This window comes from Dreissena polymorpha, chromosome 11, assembly GCF_020536995.1.
Source record: "Dreissena polymorpha isolate Duluth1 chromosome 11, UMN_Dpol_1.0, whole genome shotgun sequence".
In the NCBI taxonomy this organism is placed as follows: Eukaryota; Metazoa; Mollusca; class Bivalvia; order Myida; family Dreissenidae; genus Dreissena; species Dreissena polymorpha.
The window spans coordinates 47,698,028-47,717,056 of NC_068365.1; the positions used below are offsets into that span (position 1 = coordinate 47,698,028).

General features: G+C 33.0%; 2 protein-coding genes across 8 annotated transcripts in view; both read left to right on the top strand.

Annotated features, from left to right (window-relative positions):
- Positions 1-6,115: 6,115 nt before the first annotated feature.
- Positions 6,116-11,518, top strand: LOC127851820 (dentin sialophosphoprotein-like). Of its 5 annotated transcripts, none has more exons than XM_052385736.1 (4): positions 6,116-6,236; positions 6,354-6,455; positions 7,447-7,591; positions 7,954-11,518. In XM_052385736.1, exons 3-4 carry the CDS (start codon positions 7,490-7,492, stop codon positions 10,591-10,593), a joined length of 2,742 nt encoding a protein of 913 aa, XP_052241696.1. In that variant the 5' UTR covers positions 6,116-6,236; positions 6,354-6,455; positions 7,447-7,489; the 3' UTR covers positions 10,594-11,518. The 5 variants fall into 5 exon arrangements, with proteins under 5 accessions (XP_052241696.1, XP_052241695.1, XP_052241698.1 ...); XM_052385735.1 differs by having other exon boundaries at positions 7,483-7,591; XM_052385740.1 differs by having other exon boundaries at positions 6,140-6,236; positions 6,354-6,383; positions 7,483-7,591.
- Positions 11,519-11,662: 144 nt separating this feature from the next.
- The window catches only part of LOC127851839 (AAC-rich mRNA clone AAC11 protein-like), a 36,161-nt gene continuing 28,794 nt past the window's right edge, over positions 11,663-19,029 (top strand). For 2 of the 3 annotated variants that reach the window (XM_052385780.1, XM_052385786.1), the window contains exons 1-2: positions 11,663-12,054; positions 18,143-18,190. In XM_052385780.1, the coding sequence (XP_052241740.1) occupies positions 12,030-12,054; positions 18,143-18,190 (73 nt within the window). In that variant the 5' untranslated portion in view covers positions 11,663-12,029. The remainder of the gene's footprint in view (positions 12,055-18,142; positions 18,191-19,029) is intronic. The other variant, XM_052385782.1, reaches the window with a different exon arrangement.

Genomic DNA, 19,029 nt, shown 5'->3' on the forward strand with positions numbered 1-19,029 from the left:
TATTCAACGCAGAAATGAATTTCCTTTCTGGAATTGTATAAATCTTGTTATATTTCTACACATGCTTGGTCAAATTTTAAGAAATAAAACGATACACAATTCGCGTGACCTACTTGAAGGCGATCAGACAGTATTCATGAATGAAATCTCCAGTTGTAAAGACACACCTTCGCATTGGACCAATGAGATCACTCGTGTGTTTAAAATGTCAGTTAGTTGAAATGATTGTAAACAAAGGTTTCAAACGGCACTGGACAGTTAGTTTTGATGCATATTGCAACGGCAAGCACGGTAAGAATGTTTTTTCATACGTTTTATTGAATTATGGTATCGAGGTCCGTGAACTTTGCAGGTAAAATGCCCTTTACTCCGTGAAGATTTTAGTCTGAAACCCTGTCTGATCTATATCAAGTGGGTCACGCGAGTTGTGTATTGTGTTATTTCTTAAAAGTTGACCCAGTATTTGTAAAAATATTGCAAGACATGTACATTTTCAGAAAGGAAATTCATTTATGCGTTGAATAAGACCGAGATCGTGAAAATCGCTGCAAAATTGATGAAGCGATGCACCCTGTTTTCGGGTGATTTCGAGTTGAATACCTTGTTATATATATTTGATAGTGAAATTATTTTTTTGTTTGATTTTTCATTATAATATGATTATATATCATTCAAAATGATGTTTTCACTTATTAATACCATAGCCACACGCTAATCGCCTGTGCTGTGAATATAACGATACCTGTCAATAATACCACAAGGGGAGTTAGACCGTATAGATAGATAGATAACGATCGTTGTTTGGGTACCGCCGTGAATTGGTTTGTCAATTGTTCACTTATAGCCCAGTTTGTCGAGGAATTCGAACTTGTCAAAAATATTGTTATTCAAAAGTTATTACATGTACATTTTTATAAATATTAATGTTTCAAACTGTTACGGTTGTATTTTTGTAGACCGGTTGCATTGGACTCTGTATGTACATTACACATGCACATCGTCTACAGTTTAATATAGAAAACCAGTGTTTTTTTTAGTTATATTTGTTATTGTAGATGGTGCAATTATGGTTTATTTAAAGCGAAGTTAATGTGATGCATATATTCTATGGTTTTGCATATTATTAGCTGTATCAGCGAAATTGTGAAGGCTCTTGAAGTGATAATTGTTTTAACGAAACGACATTTCTTCACTAATTATATTACTTTCGATCACGATTCGTCGATTAATTGGTCACGAGTGGCGCAGTCTAATCGCCTAATATTGTATGGATCTATTCCACACGCCTTTCACGTCGTCGCAAGTTATACTTGTTGTGTATAATAAGATATATAGTAGAAAAGTATATCATAAGTATATTATTAACTTGTACTTACAGGTTTTGCTTATAGACGTGTAAAGATATTAACAAAACAACATGCTTCATACGTGCGATCACTAATCGGCCATTAAATCTGCGATACTTGGCCCAACCTTATTAATGAATTTATTAAAGGGGCCTTTTCACGTTTGGGTAAATTGACAAACTTTAAAAAAGTTGTTTCACATTCGCAAATTTTCGTTTTAGTTATGATATTCGTGAGGAAACAGTAATACTGAACATTTACCATGCTCTAAAATAGCCATTATATGCATCTATTGACGATTTAAAACCCCGAAAATTATAAAGCGTTGCAACGCGAAACGAATTACTAATTTAGAGAGTTCTGTTGTTGTCGTTATGTTTTGTGAAAGTACGAGGATTGCTTATATAAAGTATAAAATACACCTCCCATTGTATTCCGAAGGATGGCCGAGTGGTCTAAGTGGTAGACTTTTTACCCCAGAACTCCAGGGTTCAGTGGTTCGAGCCCTGCTGAGGGTTACCTATTTTCTTTTTTTTAAATTTTATTCTTGATTTTTACTGGAGCTTTTTATATCCAATTTTTAACATTTATCAAAATAAAGCATTTAATGACAAACTTAAAAAAACATGCCAAAATCTGTGAAAAGTCCCCTTTAACATTATACACGTTAACTCACCTTTTTATTTGCTCAACTGAGCACAACGTGCACATGGTGAGCTTTTGGGATCGCCTTTTGTCCGTCGTCCGTCATGCGTTGTGCGTCCGTCTTCAACATTTTGCCTTGTGAACACCCTAGATGCCATATTTCTTGTCCGATCTTCATGAAACTTGGTCAGAACATTTGTCCTTATGATATTTTCGACTGAGTTTGAAACTGGGTCATGCTGGGTCAAAAACAAGGTCACTAGGTAAAAAAGAAAAGAAAAACCTTGTGAACACTGTAGAAGTCACATTTGATGCCCAATCTTCATGTAAATTTTGCCAAAATATTTGTCTTATTGATATGTTGGTTGAGTTTAAAAATTGCTCCTGTCCGTTGAAAAACATGGCCGCCAGTGGGCGGGGCAGTATTCCTTATATGGCTATAGAGAAACCTTGTGAACACTCTAGAAGTCACAAGTTTTGCCCAATCATCATGAAACTTGGTCAAAACATTGGTTTCATTGATATCTCGAATGAGTTCGAAAATGGTCCAGGGGGCGGGGCAGTTTTCTCTGTATATAGTGAAAACATGTGAACACTCTAGAAGTCACATTTTTGGTCCAATCTTCATGACATTTGGTCAGAACATTTGTTTCCTGGATACGACTGTTAAGTTCGAAAATGGTTCGGATCGGTAAAAAAAACATGGCCGCCAGGAAAGGTGGGATCTTTTTCCATATATTTATATAGTAAAAAAGCTTGTGAACACTCTAGAAGTCACATTTTTTGCCTAATCATCATGAAATTTGGTCAAAACATTGGTTATGTGGACATCTCGGACGAGTTTGAAAATAGTTGTGAACATTTGAAAAACATGGCCGCCAGGAGATGGGGCAGTTTTCTCTCTATGTATGAGGGGGGGGGGGGTCTTTTTCCTTATATTTATATAGTAAAAGAAGCTTGTGAACACTCTAGAAGTCACATTTTTTTTAATCATCATGAAACTTGGTCAAAACATTGGTTTTATGAATATGTTGTTATGATATCTAGGCCGAGTTCCTTTATGGTTGCGGTCTGTTGAAAAACACGGCTTTAAATAGCTTTATAGTGTAACCTTGTTTACACTCTACTAAGAAGTTACCAATGTACACGTTGAATGAAATTTATGCATATTATGATATTCATGATTTCCTTGAAGTCATCTGAATATTAATTCTGCTGATAAAATATACAGTTAAATTGATTAAGAGGATTATTATGTTGGTGATTGGTTGGGGATGAAGTGCAACAAACATATTTTTGCCATCTGAAAACCCTTTATTAAATATTCTCAAAATTTTAAGTAGTAATATTGATTTCACAGAAAATTACTTAGGGGATAAACAACTGTATATGACTTGAATTGTGTTTGACCTCCAATCATGTATGCATGGCTTGTCGAGAATGCACTCTTATTTCTCCAATGATCCCATTCATCCACCTGCTTATCAGCAACAAATAAATTCTCCATTGACTCTGCCGGAATTGTTAATGTGATGTTACAGGCTTGCAGCTTAAAAGCCCTTAGTCCCTAGAAATAGGCCCCAGCTGGGAACTCACATCAAAGACCTTCAGACTGATAAGAATGGAACACAAATTGTTATGGCACACAGTTTATGGATGTCAGGTCGGTAGTTTTGGAGTTTTGGTGTGATTATCAAAGATTTGTGTTTTAAATAGGGTTGTTGTTTTAATTGGAAATATCATTGCAAGGTGAGTCTGAAAATAGTTCCAGTTTGTTTAAAAGCAATGCCCTGAGGTGGTTGTCAGATTTCTTTTTATTGCTATAGTGAAACATTGTGAACTCTCTATAAGTCACAATTTAGTTCAACGTTAATGAAACATGCTGCAAACATATGTTCCTATAATATTTTGATTTTCTTTGAAAATGGCTCCGATGCTCTGAAGAGAATGGTTTCCAGGGTCGAGCGAAATTCTTCTTGTGAGCCTTATGATAATATTTATGTTTCATGAAGTACTTTTATTATTTTGAACTCCACCTTACCAGAATAGTTAAGTTCCTTTGCGTCTCAGGTGAGCGCCCTAGGGCCCATGGCCCTCTTGTATTGATAACCGGATGACTATCGGCAACATGTCGTGCCCATTGCTTATGAGGCTTTTCATTATTTAACAATATGCGTGGTGTTTGATCTTCGGTCTTTAATGTTACATTGACCTTGTGCAACAGGGTTGAATTACCTTCTTTTCCACATGTTGAACATTTGTGATAAACTATTTTCAAATTATATGACGAATAAGAGACTTAAAGTCTGCGCAAGATGAGTTATGGCTTAAATTAACCTTGCCCTTTAAGTGTGACCATGACCTTTGTGGTATGAAGATGGTTTGCGGTAAGTTCTTTTCAAAATGCAATATGAATGAGAAAGTAACCATTTGGACGTGTAAGCTCGGACTCATGCAAGCGTTAAAAATCCAGCAGTGTATCGATCTTTCCGCAACCAGGCTCGACAAAATACACGAAGGTCGTCCATATTTGTGTTTTATTGTAAGTTAAGTTTGATGGAACCTGTAGTTGTTAATCAATTTATCAGAAACCATATATTTATTAATATAAGAATATATTGGACATTTGTGTAAAAAAAAATGAACTTACTTCATAGAATATATTATTCCAATTAAGATAATATGAGATCAAATTTAGATACTAGCACTATAATTTCTGCATAGTGTGCGCCTATTTGCCAATAATTTACAAACATTTCTAAACTTAGAAATAAATAGTATATCTACAATAAATAAAACAACGAACATATATATATAGTGTTTCCTTGTCGCACACCTATCTATGCTTGCTACTGATTGGAACTGTTCTAGGGTAGAATTACAGGTCGAGAAACCATGGTTAATTTGCAAAGAATTAAAACAAATGTTACAATTACAAACACGGCGCATTTAAAAATATCTGCATAGATAAATGATTCGACCACATTAATAAGCAAATTGGCGAATCGCTAGAGGCGAATGAAAATTTTGGACGAATATGTTAACTATGCGTCATTTCGCATAAACTCGATATTTTTACATATTACTTATAAGACTTGGACAAAAAAATGGTCAGAAAAATACAACAAAATTTTAAAATACTAGTTCTGCTATCAAAAAAGGCAAAAGTACAATCAACTGCATGTTTGTATCTTATATTATTGTCAACATTTTTTAAATTCTGGTTAGAAATCACATGCTGACTTTATTGACTGAGCAAAATATTAGTTAAATAATTGTCTGCATCGTGTGTTGTATTAATTGCAGAGTTTATTTTTATATAACCCTTTAGTCTCGCTGTAACTCTCAAAGTTGATAAATGTTGTTGTTTTTACAGTTAATACTTCTTGGTTTCCTTCGCCTGTCCATTAAAAACGATGTCATTTGACATCATTTGGGCTTTTTATAGATGAAAATCATTTTATATTCTGAAAACAACCCTGATAATATCATTAATAAAGTAACACATAGTCAAGAACTAGTCAAGCTGTTCGTAAGTCATAAGAGTAATCCCATTTTAAACATCAACCACAGACAATAGGTAGATAATAGATATTATTTTAATCAACAACATGATGTATGTTAAATGAAGTTAAAACAATGCATAGAAATAACCGGCCTGAGTATAATAAACTGACATTTAATTTGTCATAGACTCAATGTTATTATTTGTGACTCAAGAGTAGCACAAACAGATGTAGATATATCAGTAACATGTATATATACGGCAACGTGATAACGATATATCTACATGCAACAAGATGTCAGTTTTTGTCAATAACAATAAATTGATGAAAAACTGGGCCCGTATACAGCCCCCCGTTAAAGATAGACTCAGATCGAAGAAAACATAATTAAGAGTTTGTGGATACATATGTAATCGATAATGCTAATATCTATAACAAATTCTAGTATAACACATATAATAGTAGTATTAAACTTAAATGCCAAATAAGGTTTTAAATGTATTAATTTAAATAGAACATAACAGTTTTGATGATATTCTTCATTCTAGACTTACGTATATTTTTTAGTTGATGAATACGGGGACTGGTACATTCACCGTTGTATAAATGTAATTACAAATCGTTAAGATAGTGTTGGTTCAAGGCAAGCAGTTATCTTAATCAGTTCACGCCCCCTATCCAGTGACAAGCACACACGAGTACGGACATTAACACTGTGAAGATGGATACTTAACTTAAAGTAAGTTAAACTGGCTATTACATTCAAATGTGACATTCAATTTGTACTATGTCTGGAATCGTTTCGATTAAATTTCTTTTTATGAATCAGATACTAAAAGTGTGTTTGTATTTTTAGTGAGACCTTACGAAGAACAGGCCTCGGATGGTATATTAGCTATTTAAATTTCAAATACCATTAACAATTGACGATACAACTATTATTTGTTGATATATATTAGTAAGTATACAATTTGATTAATCGCTTCTTATATGTATAATTTGCTAAGCATCTTTAAAGTAATGCATACACTCATATTTATCTCAATATAGCTAATGTATGTCATTATAATTGAGCTATTCGCTCGATTCGTCATTTTGATTTATTTTTATTGGGATTGGGTGTGAGGGTTGGGTGGGATGCTAGTGTTTGTTACATCACAATGTCCATAAGAATAGCCATCTAGTATATGAAGTTTACACATACGAAACATCATAAAAATAATCATTTATCATGATATATTATCACAGCGAGTCATTTATCTATATGTAACAATACTACAGGGTGTGATTCGAATTCTATACAAAACAACGAGACCACTTTGCAATTATCTAATCGTTTATCTTATATAATCTTATATAACCACGAGCTTTCCGAAATCTTTACTACTCTAAGTTCTAAAACGTATCATTGTGGACATTCGTCGTGAACAACTTTGTAACCACTAACATCAGTTTGTTCTTGATGCTTAAAATTTTCCGCTAAAAATATACACAATGCGACGAATATGTTTTTTGCTATATGATATTGAATTTTCACGCAAGACATTAGTGCTGATGATCAAGATTATGTGTATGTTATTTCCATTTTACAATCACAGTTCTATATAGGCTATTGATAACATTTGCAAAACAAAATACAAGGAATCAATCAGAAATCAATTAGATGTTTTTATGAGATGAATATAATATATGTGTGTATTTTTAAATATCAATTTACACTTGTAGCGGCTGCGTTACACTTTGTTTTGCTTCCAAAAAAATAAGATTTTTCTTCACTAGACAAAATTCAATAAATTCAAAATTACATTATTGTCTGAATGCGCATTCCTATGAAATTCGATCTTTTAATCTGGACGAAACATGCAAAAATATTTATAAAAAAACGGATTTTGTATTAAATGACAAAATATATTAGCACTGAATAGATCTATTTTTTTCTTGATATCCAGGTTACTGTAAAACGATGCACCCGCCTTATCTTTTAGAGTTAAAATGACACCCTTTACATCTGCCGACAAGATCACAGGCACCAATTCTACAACGTTACGGTCATCTCTTGTCTACGCATCATCCCCGGTACCATCAAAAACAGAAGTATGACTTTCGCGATACTTCACAGTCATCTTCATTTATATAAAAAATATGCCATACGTCAATCTTAATCAAAATAATTTATATAAAAAGTTTGGCTATTTTAAAAGATAAATCTTAACTTATATTGGCATCATCATATTCGTAACATACAATATAATTGTTATGGTGCAAGGGATTCTTGCGCAAAAATTGATGTCATATACTGTGAAATAGCATTTTCATTTTTTACACATATAACTACTTCAAAAAGAAGAGAAAAATGTGTTCCTGTGACGTCAATAATAAATATTATAATTATATTGATATTGATTTTTTATTATAAATAAGTTCACATTTCTTAAGAAGAAAAGTATCCCTTCCAGGCAAAAACAGGTACAGGCGATGGACATAATGATCAAACCAAAACCACCACTATCGTGGTTGGCGTATTGGTGCCCGTCATTCTGATTGGAATAGCGGCTCTCATTTTCTATAAATGGTATCGCAAGAAATACCCAGTCCGAATGGGAATAGGGCGCAACTTCAGCACTTTTAGTAACCCTGCATACAACAAAAGGCAATCTGTTGTTAACATGGCAGGAGAAGACAAAGAGAACGTATTCAACGCGCTATCAAGGCGAAATCCCCAAATGGCGGACGTTGCGGAAGTCGAAGACGTTGGACACACCAACCCAGGCTTTGATGACGATGATGAAAACCCAGAAAGTATTAATACAAGTGAATCAAATGCCGATTTCGATTCAATTGACGGAAATGTGGCAAAAGTCGTTGAGGTCCAAGACATTTCTGTAGAAACTGATCAACGGCCAGAAAGATCTCTGAAAAATATTTCAAGGGATGGAACTCGTAAACGAGCCACACTGATAAGAACGTATGACATGGAGCGTGTTGAGATAGATGCCGCTTTTGAATATGCAAGTGAATCCGATTTAGGTAAACGAACTGAAAGTGAAATAAGTTATGGAAATGAAAGTACTGATACGCATACTATAAGTATTTCGTTTGCAGAATCATTTGACAACCGACTTAAGATTAGATCAAAAAGTGAGGATTTAATAGTAAGAAGTGATTCCAGTACCGATAGTACAGATGAAATTGAACTAAAGGAGCGCTCCAAAAGTGACACAAACAGATTACTAAACGTGCGAGAACAAAAGGAACATTTAGCACAATTATCCGCTTCAGAAAAAGAAAATACCTACGCACAATCCAAAACGCCAAGTATTGAAGAGTTCGAAACATTTGAACTTATCACACAGGTTTCAGAGCTTACCGAGTTACGATTCCCTGAACTACAAAACGATTCAGTGAGGTCAGATAATGACAACGGTGCGTTCAACACTTTTGAAAACGTAATTGAACAAAACGACTTTACAAAAGAATTTGAGTCTGCAAAAGGCAAACAATCACATACGGGAGATTTTCTTAAATCAGAAACAGAAATCAATGACAAACAAAGCTTCAAAAGTAATTCGTTTGATAATGAAAATGATGAAAATACTAGCGAAATTAGTTCAATGACAATAGGTTTTGAAATATTAGATAGTGAAATAAATGCCACTAAGTATGTTGATAGTAATGACAACATGGATTGTTATAACGAAGACGATATCAGCTACAAGATTAATTCAAATTCAACGAGTATGGAACATTTGAATCCGGAACAATTAATATCAGCATTCCCAAAACGCCTATCATTATCATTGTCTTCTGAACACATATTTTTAGAAAGGAGACCACAAAGTGTTTTGGTCCAAGACACCATTATTTTTGAACCGGAAACCCCTAACCCGGTGCATTTAGATTGCACGCCTACTGTAAGTCCGAGAAGAGGACGCAGGGCTTTCACTCTCAACGACATCAGTGAAAAGATAAATTATTCACGAGGAAGCTCGGATAACAAGTCAGAAAAGATTTCAACGTCGTCTCCTCAAATCAATACGCCATTTTCAGGGATTCCAGACTACAGTTTCTTTCCAAAGCCGATCGAGAGTAATACATCAAACTTCGTCGACACTCAGGACGTTTCTGTAAGTCAACCAGCGCTAAATACATCTTCTGTAGATAGTGTGTGCAACATAGACAATCGAAATGCATCGCGTATTGGCGAAGCAGAGTCGGGTTCTATTGACAGCACTTCCAACGATTCTGAAAATGACGAACTTGTTGAGAATAATATGAGTTTTGTAAGCACGACAGCGGAAGTTTACAGCGAAAGCGATAAAAACGATGATTCCGACAATGCTGATATGTTAGAAGATATCCAAACTCCCATATTTGGTGAAATTCCCGAAGACGAGCAATCGAAGCAAACATCAAATCAGACGTCAAACTTAAGAGACACTTATTCAAATGAGTCAAATCCGAATGAATTTAGCAAGAGCTCAACATTAATAGGAATTGATGTTGATGAGTCCAATCTGGTAGAAATCACTGTGAACGCGGAAATAAATGAAATTTCATTTGATAGGTCAAATCTGGAAGATATCATCCAGCCCTCAACAATAAATGAAATACCTGTCGATAAATCAAATATAGAAGAAACCATCATATTGAATACTCTTGAAGATGTAACACGCATTAAGGCTGGACCTAAAAGCAAAATATTAGCTGGAGATTTCAAGTTTGATGCTCATTATTCTTCATCGGACAGTGATGATAGCTCAGGCTCCTCTTCTGTTGATGAAGATCCTGATGATAAAGATCCGTCGAACAATAACACCATGGATGTAACTGTACCATTCTGGTCTGATCGCGATAATTATCAAACGGAACACAATTTTGAAGAGCAGGTAATGGAAAATAATCCTATTGGACGCAGTTCACATAGGAAAAGAGATACAGCGCATGAAAATACGTCGAGCAAGGAACAAGACCATTTGATTCTCATGGACACAGACGACTTAAAAGACGACAACCCAGATGATATTTTTCGTAAACATAAATTTAAGTCTTTTGAAATAACCGATGAAAAAAGTGATGAATCAAATTCTGAATGTTAACGTGAACAATGGCAATTTAAAAGTTGTACGTATACACCCTTTACTTATATAAAATACTATTTTTATTATTATTTTGTTTAATGTGTGCATAAACGTTTTTGTCAGAGGTTAATAATGACTGCATTCCATGTTGTTTATGTTAAAGTTTTATTATTTTTCCCCGAATATTGTTTCTATCTTCTCAATTTCTTATTATTATAATTCGTCTTTTATTACTTATATATCCACGCAGAAAATATTGTTATGTTGTTATTTCATTTTTTCGTTTTCTTCGTTCATTTCTTTTTCTGTCGGGTTTTCTTCTGGTATTCTGTTGCTGCAGGAATTATGTTTGGTTGTTTGCTGTTTACTTAATAATTTTAAAAGCATATTCAGCAAAAACTAAGCCTAATCGATCACAATATTGTATGTATTTACACAGAATTTTGGATATTCCAGAATGTAAATTAAAAACTTCGTGAAAATACAATTTTATGTATAAGTTTGAGTTTATTTTTGGAACACTCTGCGCAAAGTGAGGGAGCTCAGCGACCGACGATAAAACAATAATAATATTCATTATGAATTCACATAATTGTGAAATTGTTCTTACCATCAAAACTAAAAATATTTAAAGCTGTAACCGAAAACTGTCAGGTTCGGTCAAGGCTTTGTTTAAAGGCCAATATAACAAACTTACAGGAACTTTTTCACAGAAACTCGCATTTGTGAAAAATGTCATTTAAAAAATGACTAACAAAACTGTTATATTTTAAAAAGTTTGAAAAAATAACAAGATAACAGATACAATAAAAAGTACTTACAGTGGTTTTCGAACCCTGGACCTCAAGAAGATAAAGCGAGCATGCTACCACTATGTAACTTTTATTTAATCGTATGTCTAAAAAATATGTAAACTCACACGTGCAATAAATCAAAAGGAAGTATTCGAAATGGTTCCTTTTCACATGTTCAAAAATGAAAAGTTTCCAAAACAGGCATATATTTCAAAATATGTGTTTGCCAAATATTAACCCATTTTGTATAACCGACGCCAACCGTTACAGGAGTGACTAAGCGGCATTTTACTTTTGGGTATTATATCTTTCATGTAAATTAAAAGCTAATTCTGAATAGACGTGTACTGGTCTCTTATTTACAACTGCCTATCACATAGCAGAACATGTGTTTAATTGAATATGCATACAAAATTAATTAAAACACAGACGTCATTTAACAAAGAAATCAAATCCAATATTAAATGTGTTTATATTATGACAGTGCACGTGCAACTTATCTGTGTTCTGTCAGGCATTCAATCTCCACATAGTTTTGTGTGGTGTAACCCATTTCGAAAACAACAACAGCTAGTGTGGTGTAACCCATTGCGAAAACAACAACAACTTGACATGCATACATGACGTCACTATTAAAAATTTGACGTTTTTCATTTTACCATGAAAAACAGTGACACAAATCGAGGTAATAACTACATTTATTACTAAAATTATGTAAATAAATAAATAAAATTCTAACAGTATAGCATAGTCCCTAAAGAAACGATTAAATTTCAGTAAGATATCCTTCTGTAAGTTCTTGTGTGTATTTTATCCGAAATGGTTTCATCCGACTTTGCATTTCTTTTTCAACTTTAAACTAGTTGCAAACTAAATACATACGTATAATGCATTTTTTAGCTGATGATTATAAGAAGAGCTCAGCATCATGGCCATTCAGTGTTTCTTTCAGCTTCATTTAAGATCTCCACATAAGGAAACCAAGAAATTTGTTGTTGTTGTTGTTTAAAGAAATATCTTTAAAGACATATAGCATGTCCGTAATATCGGCCCTGTTAATGAATACTTATGAATTTTTTAAGTAAACAACTATAAAAACACTAATGTTTTTTATGTAGATCTATGGTTAAATGTGTATTCTTGGATATAACAACGAAAACTGCATTTAAAAATCTGCAATGTTTTGACAAAGTACTGGCTATACTAGTATACTTAGCTCCCTATAGACAAGTAAACGCGTGACATCACTCGCACTTGCAAAGTTTAGACTCCGCCCATTGGTTGGCAAAAAGAGATGGAATTCATATAAGCGCATATAGAGACAGTGAACATAATCATCGATTTTATTGATAGTCATTTTATAAATTATATCTGAATAAAACATTAGCATGCAAGGAAATGCATTTTAGGAACGATAATATTGTTGTTATTATTTGTTTTTACTAAAAACAAACTCGGGAGTAGAACACAATCTACAAGCTCGGTATGTGGTACCACAAAGATTTCTCTGCTTAGCACATCATTTTATATTAAAAAAATATCAGAAATGTAAATAAATTTATTAATGAAAGAACACAATTAAGGATGAAAACAAACAACAAAAAGATTGATTTTATGTACGCAACATTTAGTGCTGATTTGTAAAAACTTAACATGTAAAACATTAAATAAATTCTCTCGATAAATGTTAATTGTTTTATTTAATTGTTCACACCAATTTTGACACTGTTTGTTTCATCATTTTTAACCTGGTGTTTAATTGCATCTTTGTTCATCACAAACTGAATATCTCGTTATGATCGGATACTGTCCAGGCAGTTACAAAGTAAACATGGTGTCATAAACTCAGGGACCTATACTTGGGGTGCCTGCATAAACCACATGTGGCGGATGATTTTATGGTCATTAAACACAATTTATGATACCTCCATGTCATCTCTTGGCATATTGAGCTGTCATTAAGCCAAATTTTAAAGCCAAAATACATAACAGTTGCTTAAATAAAATATGTTAACATATTTAAAAAAATGAAGATATTAGTCGGAAATGGAAAAGCAGGATTAAGTGTATATAGATTAGCCAGTTTAATCACAATATACAATGTTTAATAACTATAAATTTAAAATGTTGTGCAATTTTACTGCTACACAATTAATGTATTAAACGATTACCAACAAATATAAAGTCGGCAATTACGTGTAAACATTGTACGTTACAGCAGTGCACCAAACACCAACATGAAAACAAGCAATCAAAAATACTTGCGTAAAATAAATTAAATAAATAGTGTTATTTATCATAAAATGCTTGATTGTTACATGTGTACATGTATCACTCCTTATCAATTAGTAAAACAATTTCAATATACTTGCAAAGAATGTTCAATTTGCACAATATGCAGGGTTTTTTCCATTTGTATGCTTAGAATTATTAATATTGTCATTCAATGAAAACGAAACGAAAATTCATTCAATGGAAAAGAAAATGATAAAATTTAACAATTGTTATGTATTCCGCTTTTTAGGGCTTTGTTTTATAATTGATTAAATCACGGAGCGTTTATTGAGTCTGTGATTAAATGCACCTCTTACACATTAGATCGCTGATGGACAATAACAATATCCACACCACTTATAATTGTAATCAAATTAATATAATTATGTTTCATTGTTTTTGAAATATCATTTATAAAGTCTTACTATAAGAAAGAATACGGCTTATTTATTTGTTTTGTTTCGTTGGATTTTCAGTATTAAGTCTTCCGATCACGTTTATTCTGATGCTAATAATTAATTCGTATTTTTATACAGACGAAAATCTATTTATGACTAAAAATGTATTGGTACTATTTATGATTTATTTACGCTATTATTTAAGAGATTTGATGTTTATTTCGGATTATTTTATCGTTTTATTGACTAAACAAAAGTCCTTTATACATGTTTTACATTACTGTAACCAGTGTTTTTTGTCAACCAGTCAGTGCGCTTTGTGTATCGTGTTATTTCTTAAAAGTTGACCCAGCATTTGTAAAAATATTGCAAGACATATACATTTCCAGAAAGGAAATTCATTTCTGCGTTGAATAAAACCGAGATTGTGAAAATCGCTGCAAAATTGATAAGGTAATGGCTGTTCAAAACGATACACCCAGTTTTCGGATGATTTCGAGTTTGATACCTTGTTATATATGTATTTGATAGTGATTTTTTTTTCAGAAAAGTTAATTTTTCGTTATAATATTATTATTTATCATTCAAAATTATGTTTTTACTAATTAATATCATAGCCACACGCTAACCACCTGTGGTTTTTGGCAGACGGCACGGTTAAAGAAAGTTGGCAAATATAATTTAAGAAAAACAAAACTGAGCAAAGGTCTATTAATTACGTAGATCCACTACTAACACTATATTAAGTCCAGCGAGTTTTGTCAGTTTGTTAATCCAACGATAATAACAAGTAACACCTATCTTACATGTATATAAACTGGAATCCCAGTTCATTTTTTATACTAAAAAGTCATAATACATCAAATAAACATTGAGAAAACACATTTCCTCGATTAGATATAAATTATCTGAATAGAATTAATTTGCTATGTCATGACCTTCAACATTGCAAATGGCGGACATATTGCAACATTCAACCCGCGTTCAATTTAAAGCTGGCGATTCAAAATACAAGTAATGGTGATTCAATACTGGAGAAAGCATTAAATGAATTTAACAAACATTTGATAAGGTTTGTTAAACCAAATAACAACAAGGACAATTTGGATTATTAAAGTTAAACAGGTAAGTCATTCTTAAGTGTACATACATGTATTTCGGACATGTATAGTATTTGGATAAACAGTAATAGATATACTAGCTGTTCCATGCATTAAGGTAGCGCACCCCTAATGGGCACATATCCAAATATGATTTAATTAATTATTTTCCTAATCAGCATCATTTCACTGAACGACATGCAAATTTGTAGGTAGAGGCTTTCCATGCTTAAAAAAAAATATTCCGATTTTTACAAAACCACCCTCACGCTCGGCTTTTATTTCAGTTTATTTTCACCCCTGGGGTATATAAAAGTTCCATAATTCATTCAAATTTCCAAATATGGGCATGCAGTTGATGTGTACAGATGCAGTAAAGGTGTTTAAAATTTAAACAAGATGAAATAAGTATTCTTTTACAGACATTTATTTTTTACAAATTTTTATCTATGGAATAGTGCCATGAAATGTAAGTGATTTCAGCCAAGTAAAAATTGTGTTGGTTAAAAACAAAGTGTCATAAAATTCAAAATAGTATCATTTAAGTTATATTTTAAACTAATTTTTTTATAGAAACACTATATACAGCAAAAATACCAAGAAATAGACAGATTTACCGTTTACTTTTTGAAATAGAAATAAAAATGCAACATGCATCATTCGTATTTTCAGCAGTAAATTACCCAATTTAGCCATAACGTTGTTTTAATTTTAAAAATTGAAGGATGTGCATACAATTTTCAAAATATTTAACAATAAACATAGCTTATATGCGATATTAAATCAAATTATATTAGAAAAGAAATAAAACGCGTCGCAAAAAGTATGCGAAATAATAAAAGTTGTGAAATGACCATGTTTTGTTTTTTAAGTCGATATTGTTTGCACAATCTTCTCCCTGATTTTCTAAACTTCTCCCTGTTTCAGAAAAAAGGAGAAGTCACTTCTCCCTATTTTTAAGGTCTAGGGTAGTCTTTGACATAATTTAAAATCATAGCATAAGCCTGGAATAAACATGACCTCCTTTTCACTGAACACCAGAAATCATGAAAATGATCATTGTAATAGTCATGGATAACCGTCAAATAAATTACAACATTGAAAAAACATTAACTTTCCAGCACTTCCAGCACTTTAGGGTTTGTCATTAAAGGCACGATACTTTGAGGAGTGCCATGCAATACTATGAGAATAAGGGATACGCTTGGATTGTGGTTGGTGTTGATGACAGATGAAGAGTTATATCAGTGAGATCAAAGACAGTGTATATCTTCTTCTGCACAGTTCTTAGTTGCATCACACGTAAATCAGGTTGTTGCCCCAGATTTTGTGGCTTATTTCCCATCAAAAGTAAAGATATTATTGATCATATCTCTATATGTTCAGAACAAAAATACACAAGAAGAATGGAAATGAAATGAAAACATTAACTCAACCAGCCACAGACGCATCATCGGTATATATTTGAAATACTTATATGCGCGTGCTTGGAACATACTCGTTTAAGTGGTTTGTCAGACATTGTTATGTGATAAGATTGTTAATAGTATCGTGAATCATCTACCTCATGCTTAAAAAATTGGTCAATATGGTGGTATTTATTACAAAATTAATAAAAACCTGTACTTGCCATGGAACTGTTGCACACACATTAAGAATACTAGTATATTATTGACATGCATGTACCAAATATCTTCATTTAACATATTTCTTGTCAAATTAAAATTCAAGTTTACCTAGTTAACACAAGGGCGTTTATAGAATGATTCTTTTACTGACTGTGAACTGACCTTGATACCTTAGGAGTTTGAATGCAATTCATTTAAGTGAGGTCACCATTCCGCTTCTGGAACAAAGGCTTGTTTAAAAATTTATACCTTTACATGGTTAACTGCAACTTTAACAGTCAATTTTGAAAACAATTTAAAAAAATTTGGTCAAATCGAATATCAAGATAGGGAAAAACAATGCTTATATGATGTAAAATACACTAGTGCACAGAATGCAATACAGTAGTAATTACTTAATATAAGAACACAGCCTTGAAGTACAAAAGCTCTGGCGCTGACAATCTCATAAATATAAAGGGGGCATATACAAAATGTATTGATGTCGAGAGTTGAGTGTGAAACTGTTCTATCCCTCAATCCTTTGTTTGGAGATAAAATTGTTTCATGCTGAATGCACAGTTAACATTGTTGCAAAAAAGCACTGTGTCATAACCTATGCTTCACAAAAATAGAAAGTCAATTAAATTACATATAAATGTAAATGTGATAATGTTTGTAGATAATACTAGATTGCATGTTTTTTTTTATTTTGAAAAGTTTCTTCATCTTGCCTTTATATTCATATTCATTGGTTGCTTACAAAGATCAGCTAAGCTTCAAGGTAAAAAGCTGGGTCAAACAGCTATTCTGAAAAAAAGTTATGAATATGCTAGCTGCACAGGCACTTGGAATTTGCAGATACCACACTCCCCCCAACTGCTACCCCCCTCCCAAAACCTTCATAATCACAATAACAAAACAAACCAAAAAGGAGTCATTTTTACATGTTCTTGTTTAATTAAAAGAATAAAGAAAAAAAAAGTTTGGCAAAGTTGTGGGCCTTGGTCTGTATTACAACGGTTTTACAGAGTTCTTTGCCAAAAAGCTTTTACATTATTTAGTTGATCTTTGGTATGTGTGTCTACCGTCATGACCTTCTGATGAAGTGTAAGTTTTGTTTCAGTCCATTGATTTTTGGCAAAGTAATGGTCCTTGGACTTCGAAATGTTCTGTTTTCCAGAGTTTTTTTTAGGAAACTCTGTCAGATATTTAGCTGATTTTTGGTAATGTGAGTCTACCAACATTACTCACAGATAAAGTGTGAGTTTTGTTCCAGTCCATCGAATTTTTATAAAGTTATGGGCATTGGAGTACATTGTGTTTCACATAGCAGGTCTTGTTTCAATTATAATTATGTCAATAAATTTGAATCATGTTTTCTCACACTGTAGGGATTGAACCAGGGACCTCCTGTTTGCTAGGTGGACACCATATCAACGGTGACCTTTTAAGACGTTTTGAACAATGATAATCCTGGAACAGACTCATAACATCCCATGGAATTCTGAGTCCTTTTGAGCAGTTGTAAAAGTTCTCAAGAGTCTAATACATGTAGTATACCAGAAATTTTTACTGGAAATACAATTTTTTAGTCATTATTAAATGTTTACTTTATATTCTGACTTTCATAATTAAATCAAGTTTGATCTTGATTTTAATGCCTTCATCATTCATTACATTTTGAACACAAACAGTATGAATTACATAAATTTAAAATGATTGAACGTTTTTTAACCAGGTTTTCCGAAGGAAAAAACTGGTTATAAGTTTGGCGAATGCCGGCGGGCGGGTGAGGGGGCAGGCTGGTGGGCGGGCGGAACAAGCTTGTCCGGGCCATAACTTTGTCGTTCATTGTGGGATTTTAAAATAATTTGGCACATTTGATCACCATCATTAGACAGTGTGTTGTGCGAAAAAAATACGTTTATATCTCCAAAGTCAAGGTCGCCAGGACTAAAAATAGATTTTTTTTTAAACAAAGGGGGTTAATTATAAACAATCAGTTCAGTTTGAGATGTCTCCCTTTATCAGACTTTTTTATGTCCCTGAAGAAGGGGAATATAGTGATCGGACTGTCCGTCCATCTGTCCGTCCGTCTGTCCGTCACACTTTGTGTTTAGGTTTCAAAAAAATGCTCAACTTCTATGTCGCTTCAGATAGCAATTTCATATTTGGCATGCATGTGTATATGGATAAGGCCTTTCCATACGCACACAAATTTTGACCCCTGTGACCTTGACCTTGAACTAAGGGTCCGCGTTTAGGTTTCGAAATCTCC